The following is a 12,026-nucleotide window of genomic DNA, read 5'->3' as shown; positions in this document are numbered from 1 at the left end:
TCCCTGCTTGAGCAGGGGGGTGGACCAGGTTACCTCCAGAGGTCCCTTCCAACCTCAGTCATCCTGGGATCCTGTGATTCTGTGAGTCCCTAGAAGATTTGTGTAGCATTTGGTTATTATGTGTGTGAGTGTGTACATGTATTATGTGCGAGCGTCTGTAATCCATAACATAGTAGCACAATAACATGGCAACAAGCTTTAGAGTAACAATTGCAGCAGTCACAGGGAAATGGAGACATTTAGTTTAAAAGCGAAATCAACCCTCATCCTTTTTCCAAAGACTTACTCACGCTGCTGAAGGTCAGCAAATGCAGGATACTTCAGATCCAGTGGATTCGTTAGGTAAGTGGTGATTCTTACTTTTAATATAAAATCATTATTGTGTTGGATGAGCAAGTAGTTTTCACTTAAGCATATGGCTTCTTGCAGTGTTTCGAAGACTTTGCCCATGAGAGGTTGATTTACAGGCAGATAGGTGGTAGTTTTCCTTTTAGATTAGTCTGCCATCTGTCAACTTTGTCCCCTGTGGACATCTGGACATTATTTCTGATTGACGTGTGAGATGAGAGGTTTTTTAATGAAATTTATGTTAAGAAAAAGCTGATGAGAAACCAGATAATGGTAAACTTGTTTCTTTTAAAAGCTGAGTACTTGAAAGAAGTTGCTCATGACAGAAGTTGTGTGACCAAGCGTAGTTAGTAGTTGCTAATATCATGGCCATTATTCCCAAACTAATGTTAATGCTAAGCCGGTGTCATGGCTGTGTTAGTTGCTAATCTAATGCATGTTAAAATGAATAAGCCTTAGGTCACAAAGAAAGAGACTATCTGTGTAGAGGTTGTAGGTACACCATGTATTTATACACATGCATGCATACACAGTTAAATAAGCATATATTTCTGGTTTTGTTCATTGTTTACTCTGAAACGTTCACTTGCATCTTATGCCCTTGATTCCTTTCACTGAAAATGACCTGTTATTCTGCCTGTAAGCAGGCTTGAGTCAAAATAAGAACTGATAGCCTTTGGCTGAGGCAGCTAGTAGCATTCTGTTATCTGGTAGATCTGCTTTAATAGAAGAATAGGCATAGTTTTATAACTGTGGATCATCAATACCTTTAAGAAAAAGTGTTTCCATGCAGTATTTTAAATAGCTAGAGGATATTATTAGGGGAATTTTGACAGAAGTGTTTTGAAATATATTGCAACGGGAGAGTAAGACTTAAATAACTTTCTACATGTGAATTCATTTTAAGAATGTATTAATTTTCATATTTATAGAAGTATTTGAACTTGGAGTTTACAGCGGAAAGAATTTTTTTTTACGGGAGTACTCTGTTTTAATGATTGATTTGCATAAAGCTGTTTGATATTCATTGGCTTTCCATCTTTAGTTTACATAGCTTGAAATACCTGGATAATTATTGCTTCCTTAAAATAAACAAAGCAAGCTGATAAAAATAAACTGGAGATTAATGTGAAAGAGATTACTTCTGAACTCTTAAAAATAATTTTGACATTTTCTTTTTAGTTTTCCTCTTATTCTTACTACATTTTCTTAACAATAATAATTGTATTGATCTAATAGATCTTGCTATGCACTGAAAGTTAATCCCTCATTCAGGGTTAGGAGAGTGCTCTCCATTGAATTAATTATTTCTCATAATAAGGAGTTCAAAAGAGGTATGTCATACATAGTACATGTAGAAATATGGTGGTTATTGTTAATCCTGTTACTTTTGGTCATAGATTTCATGATCTTTAGAAATACTGTATTTAGCACACAGAAATACTTTCCTGGGTAGATAAAATGTTGTAAGAAATTTTGAGTTTTGTTTGCTTGCACAGTCAAGGCAGCTTTGCCAACTAGGAGGCTGAGAAGTCATTGTCTGAAATCATGAGGGCAGTTACTTAAATAGATCTGATTATCGGTGTAATGAGGCATTTCATTTCAGATGCGATATTTTTAGATTGTTAAAGCAAAATAAGTTTTGGAATTGTGACGTTCATAAACGTAATCCCGTGCCCACAGCTGGGCTTGTGTTGAAAGATCATGTTCTGCAAAACTTTGCACAGCCAATTTGTAGTTTTACACATATGGTCTGCTTTATGCAAATACGAGGCGTACCAGGAATGAGACTGTAGCTTTGAAGGGATGAACCCCTTCATGATTTAAACACTGCCCAAAAAGGAGGATTTATGTTTCTCTTCAGTCTTCGTGTTCGCTCCCAACTGTTATGTGGTTGTTCTCCAATTTATGAGCTAAATAGGAGAAAAGTTTTCTATTAGAGTATAGAGTTAATTCACAGAAAGAAGACACAAACACAACATCCATCACTAGGAGACAGATGGAAGCATACACTGGTTAACAGGAGATTAAAGAAAGAGAAGGGAGAAACAACCTTTCAACCTTTCATTGGTAGCAAGCCATTAGTTTGGCTCAGCTACTTTTCAAACTAGCTCCTAGGAACAGGTTAGGAGCCTGATTAGCAGAAAAATGTCTAATTTGGTCACTGTTGCTTTAATCTTAAACATGTACCTGGAATTTAATGGCATATGATAGAAAAACATTAAATTGAAGCATATATTATCTTTGGATAGATGTAACAGACTAATTTTGTAACAATTACTGTTAATACTATTGCTATCTTACAAGTTCATATTTTAGTGGAAATAGTGCTTTAAATATCAGTGAGTTCAAAAGAAAAGGTTGAAGTAATTCTGTTTTAGTAAACATTCCCCAAAATGACCCCAAATCAAACCTTCATACTATTGAGTTTCAAAATGTGAAGCTTTACAGGTTTGTATCTCTTTATGACATTAATTTATTTCCTGTTTCAAAATAGTATGTTTATTTCAGATTCTAATGGTTCTTCCTAGTGCTGATTATCTCAAGGTTATTCCTCTTCTTTGGATTTTCCATTTCTTTAACCCTCTTAGGAGGTGTGACTCTCTCCAAGATACTACATTTTTTAAAGATTTTAGGAGTTGTTCTTGGGTTTGGTTTGTACTGGAGTAAAACCAGCTTTTAATTTTCTGCTTTCATTCTCTTGGTTTTTTTTGAATCCAGTATTACTAAGTTATTCTTCTAAGCAACATGATAATAAAGGTTTATTTTTTTTTATTTTAGAAGTTACAAAACTCAACTTCCAACAGAAAGTCTTTCAGAGTCAGTTCACGTGTTTACCCAAATTCAACAAATTAGGAGTTAGTATTTTTTCCAACTTATTTTTGTACTTTGTTGTCCACCTTCATCTTAGAAAACCTGTATTGAGAACAGAGAATTGCGATTTTCAATATAAATATTTGTTTCCTCTAGTTGAAATATGTAGAAAGTTGTAATTAGAATCTTGTTGGTGTTTTGTGTGTTTTACTTAAATGTGCTAGTTTGTGGCTTCGTCCTTGGAATTTTATGATATTAAACTTAAATATTCTCTAAAAGATAATTTTCAGCTGTTTGAAGTTTGAAAGAAAACTGCTTTTCTTCCTGATTATGAAGAGTTAAAGTGTAGCATGGCTATGTCTCACCAAGTCACTCCAGATCGGTGACACTGTGTTGTGTACAGTTCAGTGAGAAGCTTGTACTCAATAGAAGAAAAAGACCTTTTCCATGACATTTTTTCACTCCCAATGAAAACCTGTTGAAAGGTGAATGCCTCTTTTCACCCTTTCTTTCTTCACTGAAGAAATTAGGAAATTACTTTATGTCTGAAGCACATGTGGGTTGTTATTAGCACTTCTATCAATGATTGTACACCAATTAAGATGATGTTTAAATCAGATTAAGGTACCATTCAGTATGCAGGCTGGTCTTTCTGTGTAGGAAAAGAACACTGGTCAAGGAGACGTTATACATCAAAAATATACTATTGCCAAAAAAATATGCCACTTGAAAAAATTGAATGGCTCCGTGAGAATCAGCTGCCTTCTGCAGCGCCTGCTGGGTTGGTTGTAGGTGAGTGGTGGTGTCCAGCTGCACAGAACAGGCAGGGTACCTGCCATCTTCAGCCTGCTGTGCTGCACCTGTCACTTCGTAGACATTCCCTGTGGCGAAAAAGGTCGTTGCATTTGTTCAGGAAATATTTTTGATACCTTCTTCCAATTTCAATTTGAAACTTAGAATTTGAATTCATTAAAACATCTCCTCCTTTGGATGTACCTGGTTCGAATCTCTGATGTGTTTGCTCATGAGATGGGGCCAGCCTCTTCTGCAAGGTGCAGAGCGATCATGCAGTAGGCAACAGGCACAAGCTGGAACACAAGAAAACTCCTGCTAGATGCTTGGAAAACCATTTTCATGTAGAGATGATGAAATATGGGAACAGGAACAGGTTGCCCAGGAGGTATGTGGAATCTGCATCCTTAAAGATACTCAGAGCTCACTTGGTCAAGGCACTGAGCAGCCTACACTGGCTGGATGTGCGCTGAGTAAGGGTGTTTCTGAGTGGCCTCTAGGGATCCCTTCCCGTGTAAATTACCCTACAGTTCTGAGGATGCAAGGTGCAGTTACTTGAATGTGTTGTGTATTAAATGTCAAGAAAGTCAGTGGGTTTAGTAAAGGTACTTCTGTGTGGAAGGGAAGACAGCACAGATTAACTATTTCATTGCACAGAATTCCTTTTTAGGCCACTTTCAGAGATAAGTAGCATAAAACCCCAGTAAGTTACACAGTAGGAGTAGCCTTAGTAGAGAGCATCTTGAGTATTTGCCTTGTGTCCTCCATAAAAGAACAATACTCTTCTATGGCTAATCCAAGCTGCAGTTGATTGAGTTAGATTTCTGCTGCCGGGATAATTGGACACTGTTTCAGAAAGGCCTGGGAATTTCTTGAGGCCTGTAATGCAAGTTGCCATACAAAGTTCCCAGTGTGCTGTCCTCTAAACACACAGTCCTCTGTGAAAAGAGTGCTCCAGCCACCCGGAATGATCAGAGTGACCCTGCATATAAATGTGACCTTCTCCGTGCCTCACAGAGCCGCTGTGTCTGGGTCCGACTGTCACTCACAGAAGCACTTTCTTTCCCTTGATCGAGACTTGAAAACAAGCAAGAAATTTGAAACTTCTGCTCCTTCTTCCACATCCAAACTGTTTTACTCCTTCTGGCCCACCTTAAGATAACGTACTGTGAACCGGTTTGTGAGAGAGTAGCTGCTGATGTGGGCTGAAATGCAAAGTGGCATTTATGCAAGAGCTGGAAATGCAGAGAGATCTAATTACATGCAAATATAACACTTCCTATTTATTTTTTTTTTTAAATTAGGCTGATGATTTTTGGTTTTGTCTTATCTGGAAAATAATTTGATTCTTGTACTGGTCTGCAACATACTCCTAGTAGCAAGTTAATAAAAATATGAATTAAAAAGCATATGTGCGTATGATTTCCAAACAGTTCTTAATATGAATCATTGAATCATAAAGAATGGTGGCTGGTAGTTAGTATTCTGGATACTTGGATGCTTAATTCATTTGATTAGAAGTTTCCAGCTTGTTTGTTCATTTGTTGCAGCATTTAAAAACGTCTTGGCTTACTCCTCACTTTCCTTAATGGAACCAAGTCGTGAGGCTGTAAGCTGCATGACTTTCTTAAACAGCATATTTAATATCAGTTTGTTATCCCTGGCTAGTCAAATTGGCGTATGTCCTTAAAATAAAATGAAGTGTAATTCATTATTGCTACTGAGACTGTTCCCAGCTATTTCTGGAAAGAGTGTAAGTCCAAAGATTAGGAGAGAAACATTATTCAGGTTATTTCATTATAGTTTTTTGTTAATTCTTCAGAGAGTTAACACAGTGGGAGGCCAAAATTGCAAATACTGTAGCTGCTTAAAATGCATTTATTCATTAATGTTTAGGCAACTCTGGTGGTAAATGGGTCACCCAGAAATATTTTCCCCTTGTTCCTAGATACTTTGTACATCAAAATATAGGAAAAACAAATCACAAGTTACCTAAAAAATAGCTCAACATCTATTTTACGATGACATGTTAGTGAAGCTGATGATGTTTCCTCCTCTTTTTGTGAATTTCCACAACCACCCATAAATGATAAACATGATCTTTTCAGCATCCCAACATTTTGTAAGGGATATAGATGGATCTGTGTTGAATTATGGAATATATGTTCTGAGTTATATTATCATTCTTGAAAATTCCTGGGTCACTCACACTGGTAACACAGTTGGTCAGTTGTGGAATTTTTCTGAAAATCTGAGAAAACTGAGTCAGCAAGGAAAAAGAGATAAAAGCTGTTGAATAAAACAGAAACCATGATTGCAGTAGTAGTATCTTTCAGACTGATAATTTATTTCTTAGATAGTACGTAGTTTTGAATTATGACCACAGAATATGAGCTAGTTTTCCACAATGAAGAAAATAAAAATACTTTTGGAAGTGAACAGTCAACAAGTTACCTGCAAAAGTGAAAGGTCTGACCACCTTCTAGTTCACAGAGGTGAACGGTGGTGTTCTGAAATCAATGTGAGCTGGCTGTAACTTGGGTGGATTTCTTCCTGCGGCCTGTTTTGAGGCTTACTTCAATGCCCATTGAAATCAATGGGGATTTTTTCAGTGATATGATGGAATTTGTATTAGGCCTTAAATGCTTATAGATGACTCCATTGTGCATATATATATACATCAATGTATAAAGTTACCGAAAGTTTCCAGACTGCAAATTTTACATATCACATGTCACGCTTTTGACCAGTTGATTTGATCATGAAGGAGAAAATCAATGATAAATAATTACACAATCATAATATGCAATCTATAAGAAGCCCCAAACATAATATGTCACATTCTGATACCAGATGTTTCTGTGTCATTTGAGGACAGAAGATACAATAATCTTCTACTGTCCCTTCTCACCAAATACAGAAAGAGACTGGTTCTGTACAGAAGCTGGAGAATGATAGGGATAACCCCTCAGAGGTCTTACCAGCCTTTTATTAATCTGTGGTCTGAAACCACAAAATTCCACTTGTTTCCCTTTTTGCTTTCATTCAGCAGAAAGGAAGAATAAAATGAATTATTAGTCTTAATTTGTAACCACTTTTGTCCCTAGAATGCCTTTTGATTTTTTTGTTGGTTTGTTGTGGGTTTTTTTAACTCAGAGTATATACATGCAATGTTTTTGAAATGGGGTTTTATGCATAATGGGAGAGTCATTCTGTCAGTAGTTCCTCAGAATACAGGGTGGTTTTAGCTTAGTACTGTGCAAGTCCCAATTGGACCGAAGTTTTTAAAGTATATTTTGCCCAGTGAAAGATTTAACCATATTGCCTTCAGTTTGAACAGACCACAAGGTAAATGTAACAGTGATAACAGAAAAAAAAATAGAAAATGAAGAATATTTCTCATTAATTCCACAGTAGCTGTTTCCCATGGAGCATATGGAGAATATAAAGTAAAAATAACAATATATTAAAAGAAAATGTTTAGGAAAGAAAAGGAAGGAGTTAACAAATACTCAGTTCCTTTTCTTCTCACTGTTTTTATCAAAGGGAGTGAAATACACAATACTCTTACCAGTAAGACTCTGGTTCAAAGGCAGAGTGCTAAAATGTGTGGTTTAGTCCCTGTATCTGCAAATGTTTTCACTGAGATTAAGGAGCTAAATAAACTGGACCAGAACCAGCGAACGGAACATTTTTCTAATACAATATGAAAGAATTTGAGACTGTACTTACCCATTTTAAACATGATGAAAATTTTTGTTTCATTCTTTTTTTATAAAACAATAGATGGTAGTGTTTAATCTGTAGATGAGTTCTCTGTGTACAAGTTATGCTATCTTTAGTCTCATAATCGCGTTTCAGAATTGATACAGTCGTGTCATGTGTGGTCAAGGATATTGATTTGAAAAGCACTCCCCATGCATATATATTATCTACACAAGTTTTTCAAACTTTTAATTTCAAGACTTATTTTAATCTTTTATCCTTGCAGACTTTTTTGTTATCACTAATAGCAATAACACTTATGGATGTCCCTGTTAGTTACACAAATATTCCACCCAAACACCGTATATATATTGGAGAGGGTCTGCTGTACGTATACCAAGGGCCTAACTAACACTGTTGAATGCTTCGAGGGACGAGGCCTCTGCTACCTCTCTAAGCAACCCATTCCAGTGTTTCACCACCCTCATCATAAAAAATTTCTTCCTATATCCAGTCTAAATCTACCCTCTTTTAGTTTAAAACCATTATTCCTTGTCCTGTCACAACAGGCCTTGCTAAAAAGATTGTCTCCATCTTTCCTATAAGTCCCCTTTAAGTACTGGAAGGCCACAATAAGGTCTCCCCAGAGCCTTCTCTTCTCCAGGCTGAACAGCCCCAACTCTCTCAGCCTTTCCTCATAGGAGAGGTATTCCATCCCTCTGATCATTTTTGTGGCCCTCCTCTGCACCCGCTTCAACAGCTCCATGTCCTTCTTATGCTGGGGGCTCCAGAGCTGGACGCAGGACTCCAGATGGGGTCTCACCACAGCAAAGCAGAGGGCCACAATCACCTCCCTCAACCTGGTGGCCACGCTGCTTTTGATGCAGCATTTGACTCTTTTCTTACATTCTTAAATTTCATGTGGGAAGACAAGGTAATGAGGTGCTGCAGTGATTTTATTATTTCTTCCTTTGGTTAAGTGATTAATTTTTCTAGATTCATAGTGTGAAGTATAAGTTAGTATGCTTTACTACTTTACTTTTTTTAAGCATCTAGCTTATTCCAAAGTGAAAACTGTCCTATATTACTATGACCTTTTGAGAGATCTCATAGCAGTAATATTGATCAGTGACACAAGTTTTAGAAATAATGCAGAGAACCAGCCAGAATCTCAGCTGAAGTCTGTATAAATCTCATCTGTCTCTCTCAATTGGAGTGATGCTGATGTTGCAATACTTATGCAAAACGTGGAAGAACTTGGCCGCTTTCATATCTCTAAATTTAGTATATGGATGGGCCAGGACAGTGAACAGTTTATAACATCACTGGGCAGCAAAGTTAATAAATCCGTTTTGTATGTGAACCTCTGTAAACCTTTCGTCGTCCATTATAAATGTTGCTGTGCGGTTGACAATAAGTGTCAGTAGCATGAAAGACTGGAGGAAGACTTAGTACACTTATTTCCTGTAACATTAAAGCCACTGTAATTATGGGTCATTTACCTGGCTTCTTTGGTAATTAACAGTTTTAATTGCTTCTAGTTCCAGAGAATTAGTTAAGCTTTTCATTATGCATATTGCCTTCCGTAATCATCGGCTCCTCTCGTACTGTAAGCTTAGTGACATCATGGAAGTCAATTAGGTCTTTCGAGGCAGAGCGGTGAAGTACATTTCTTTGTATACGCTGGATTAGAAAAGGTTTCTGAAAAGCCTTAATAATGCTGTTTTGTGTAAAATTTAAGCTTACTCTTCAAAAGGCAAAGCCTGTCAGGGTTTCATTTACTGTCATTACAGTGGTTAGGCTCACAAACTAAGCTATTGTTAAGAACAAAACCTATAGGCAGAACCATGCTTCCGTTCTAATAGCAATTGTTCCAGGCTTAGCAGTATCAGCCTGTTACATATTTGTAGTTAGCAATAGTGATAATGATCAGCATTTGAAAATACCACATTGTTGAAACTGGGTTTTAGTGACTGTATAAAGGAAATGAGCACAAAAGAGATTGGTGTGATTCCACTGGCTCACTAAAAACTTCTAGTTAAGTTTTACTTTATTACAGACAAGGTAGAAAGCACCTCTTACTTTCTCTTGGCAGACTCCATGTCGTTGCTGGCATGTTGATGGGAAATAATCAATAGTTTAAAAAGAAAGCAGAAAGAAAAGGTTCATTCCCTCTTCTTCTTCCACAGTCTCTGATACAGATGGGTGTATACATTGCAGACATTTAATCCATCTGCAAAAATGTTTTCTTAGAACATAGTAAAGGTTTTGCAGGTTGCAACTTGGTTCTCTTAGAGCACAGCCAGAACAAAACATTGTGCATCCCTAATTTTCCCTGTTGTGTGTTAGAGAGCCTAAAAGATGCAGTATGCTGTTGTATGTTCTCCCATTGTGTCATATCTGGATTCAGTCAAAAGTTAAGCCAAGTTTAGCAAATCATTTTCTTACCCATTCAGTATTAGTTGCCACAGTCTATTGTGTTCTGAAGAAAAGCATAAGAAAATTCATCCTGGGTATGTAGGAAGGGATTTGGCAGATCAGTATTGACTGTAGAGAGGGGCCTAATGCATGAGAGAGATATTTGTGATAAGGCTGAGTTGCACTGTCTAAAGGGTGTGGGGAAAATTGTACTAACCATCCCAGCATCTATGCTGAATTGCTGAAATTACTTGTGGCAGTAATTTTGGTAGTAATAGTAGCAGCAGTGTGGACAGTATTGATAACAAATGCAGTCTGAACTGCAGCAGTGTTAGAAACCACTTGTCAGTGTAGGTCAGAATTTTTTGGATGGTTGGATGCCAAAGGTTTCTTTGGATTGTTCACTACCAGAAAATCAAACTGGAGACTGGGTAATGTCAGGAACAGATTATTATACATTATTACACATTCTGGAATATTATATAAAAGTTCAGACTAGGTGATTTGTTATATATTTATTATTCAGTATTCTCATGTTAAACTACAAAATTCATGTAAATAATGTATTGATTATTTTTGACAACTTTGCTTCCAAACTGTGATCTTGAAGGACTGTGACTGTTGTAAGACATGGAACTTCTACCTGACTAAACTGTCTCTTCTCTAAAAGTAACCTTCCGATATAATTGCTGATTTTCTTTGTCACTGTTGCTTTGGAAGAATTAAGCAAATAGAGCATGAATTTGACAGCACTCTTCTGACAAGTGACTTCTGTCTTACTCTCCACTCATGCAAAGTCCTAATATTGACTTAGGTAATGTAGTCTTTCCCCTCTTGTGTATTTAGGGAATGCCACACCTGTAAGTGAAAGCACTGCTTCTGCTGTTTTGTAGGTTGTAAAGTTGGTCTTGAGGAGTTAAATTGACTGCTTATAAAGGTATTTCAGCACTTGCTTAACTTTGCTTTAAGCTTGTGCTTAAACCTATGCCTATAAAACAAATCACTTGGGAACAGCTGGATTAACCAGTTGCTGGGGTGTAAGTATGCGTGTTGATGGTTTTTTGAATTGAAATTAATTTAAGATTAATTACCATGCAAATGTTCAAATTGAGAGGTTTGCTGTTCTAATTAGGAGTGTCTAAGCCAGGAAATGAATTTAGCTTTCCTGCTAAGTTTTATTTGGGATCATTCTCTCTTTCAAAACAAAAGATTAGAAGTTCATAGTAACATTATTCTTTATTGTTTTCCCCTCACCTCCTTGTTTCTCAGTGTCTTGTGTTTGAAGATTCACCACTGGGAGTCAAAGGAGCCCTGGCAGCAGGAATGCAAGTGGTTATGATTCCAGATGAAAGATTAAATCCAGATCTTAAAAAGGAGGCAACACTACTGCTTAACTCCATGGAGGATTTCAAACCAGAACTGTTTGGTTTACCAGCGTATGATTAATGCCTAATGTCTGTGAACACGCACTTGACTGGAGATCGGGAAAATGAAATGAAATTTTGTTATGGTTTTATGATTGTTTTCCATCTTTTCCTCTCTTCCTTGAAACTAGAGCACAAAAATTATGTTATCACCAAGGCTTCCACACAGTACCTTTAAAAATTGACTGGAATGTTTATGATTTGTCCTTGTGATAAATGCTAAATTAAAGCAGCATTTCATCTTTGGAAGTGAATCCAGCCTTGTTCTCTGCTGTAGTGGGTTGACCCTGGCTGGATGCCAGGTGCCCACCAAGCCACTCTGTCACTCCCCCTCCTCAACTGCACAGGGGAGAGAAAATATAACAAAGGGCTCATGAGTCAAGATAAGGGCAAGGAGAGATCACTCACTAGTTACCATCATGGACAAAACAGACTCGACTTGGGGAAATCAGTTTAATTTCTTACCAATCAAATCAGAGTAGGGTAATCAGAAATAAAACTAAATCTTAAAATCACCATTCCCCC

The 12,026-nt window shown here is 37.0% G+C and overlaps 1 protein-coding gene across 2 annotated transcripts in view; it reads left to right on the top strand.

Moving 5' to 3' along the window:
* PUDP (pseudouridine 5'-phosphatase) overlaps positions 1-12,026 on the top strand; it is a 77,203-nt gene extending 65,177 nt beyond the window's left edge. The window contains exon 5 of one of the 2 annotated variants that reach the window (XR_012764722.1): positions 11,347-11,429. Coding sequence is in view for 1 of the 2 variants with exons in the window: in XM_075428073.1 (XP_075284188.1) it covers positions 11,347-11,523 (177 nt within the window). In the remaining variant the exon portion in view is untranslated. Of the gene's footprint in view, positions 1-11,346 lie in introns of both variants that reach the window. The other variant, XM_075428073.1, reaches the window with a different exon arrangement.

This window comes from Opisthocomus hoazin, chromosome 1 (genome assembly GCF_030867145.1).
Source record: "Opisthocomus hoazin isolate bOpiHoa1 chromosome 1, bOpiHoa1.hap1, whole genome shotgun sequence".
Taxonomy (NCBI): domain Eukaryota; kingdom Metazoa; phylum Chordata; class Aves; order Opisthocomiformes; family Opisthocomidae; genus Opisthocomus; species Opisthocomus hoazin.
The sequence above is the reverse complement of the archived record's forward strand: the minus strand, read 5'-3'. Positions and strand labels throughout refer to the sequence as shown.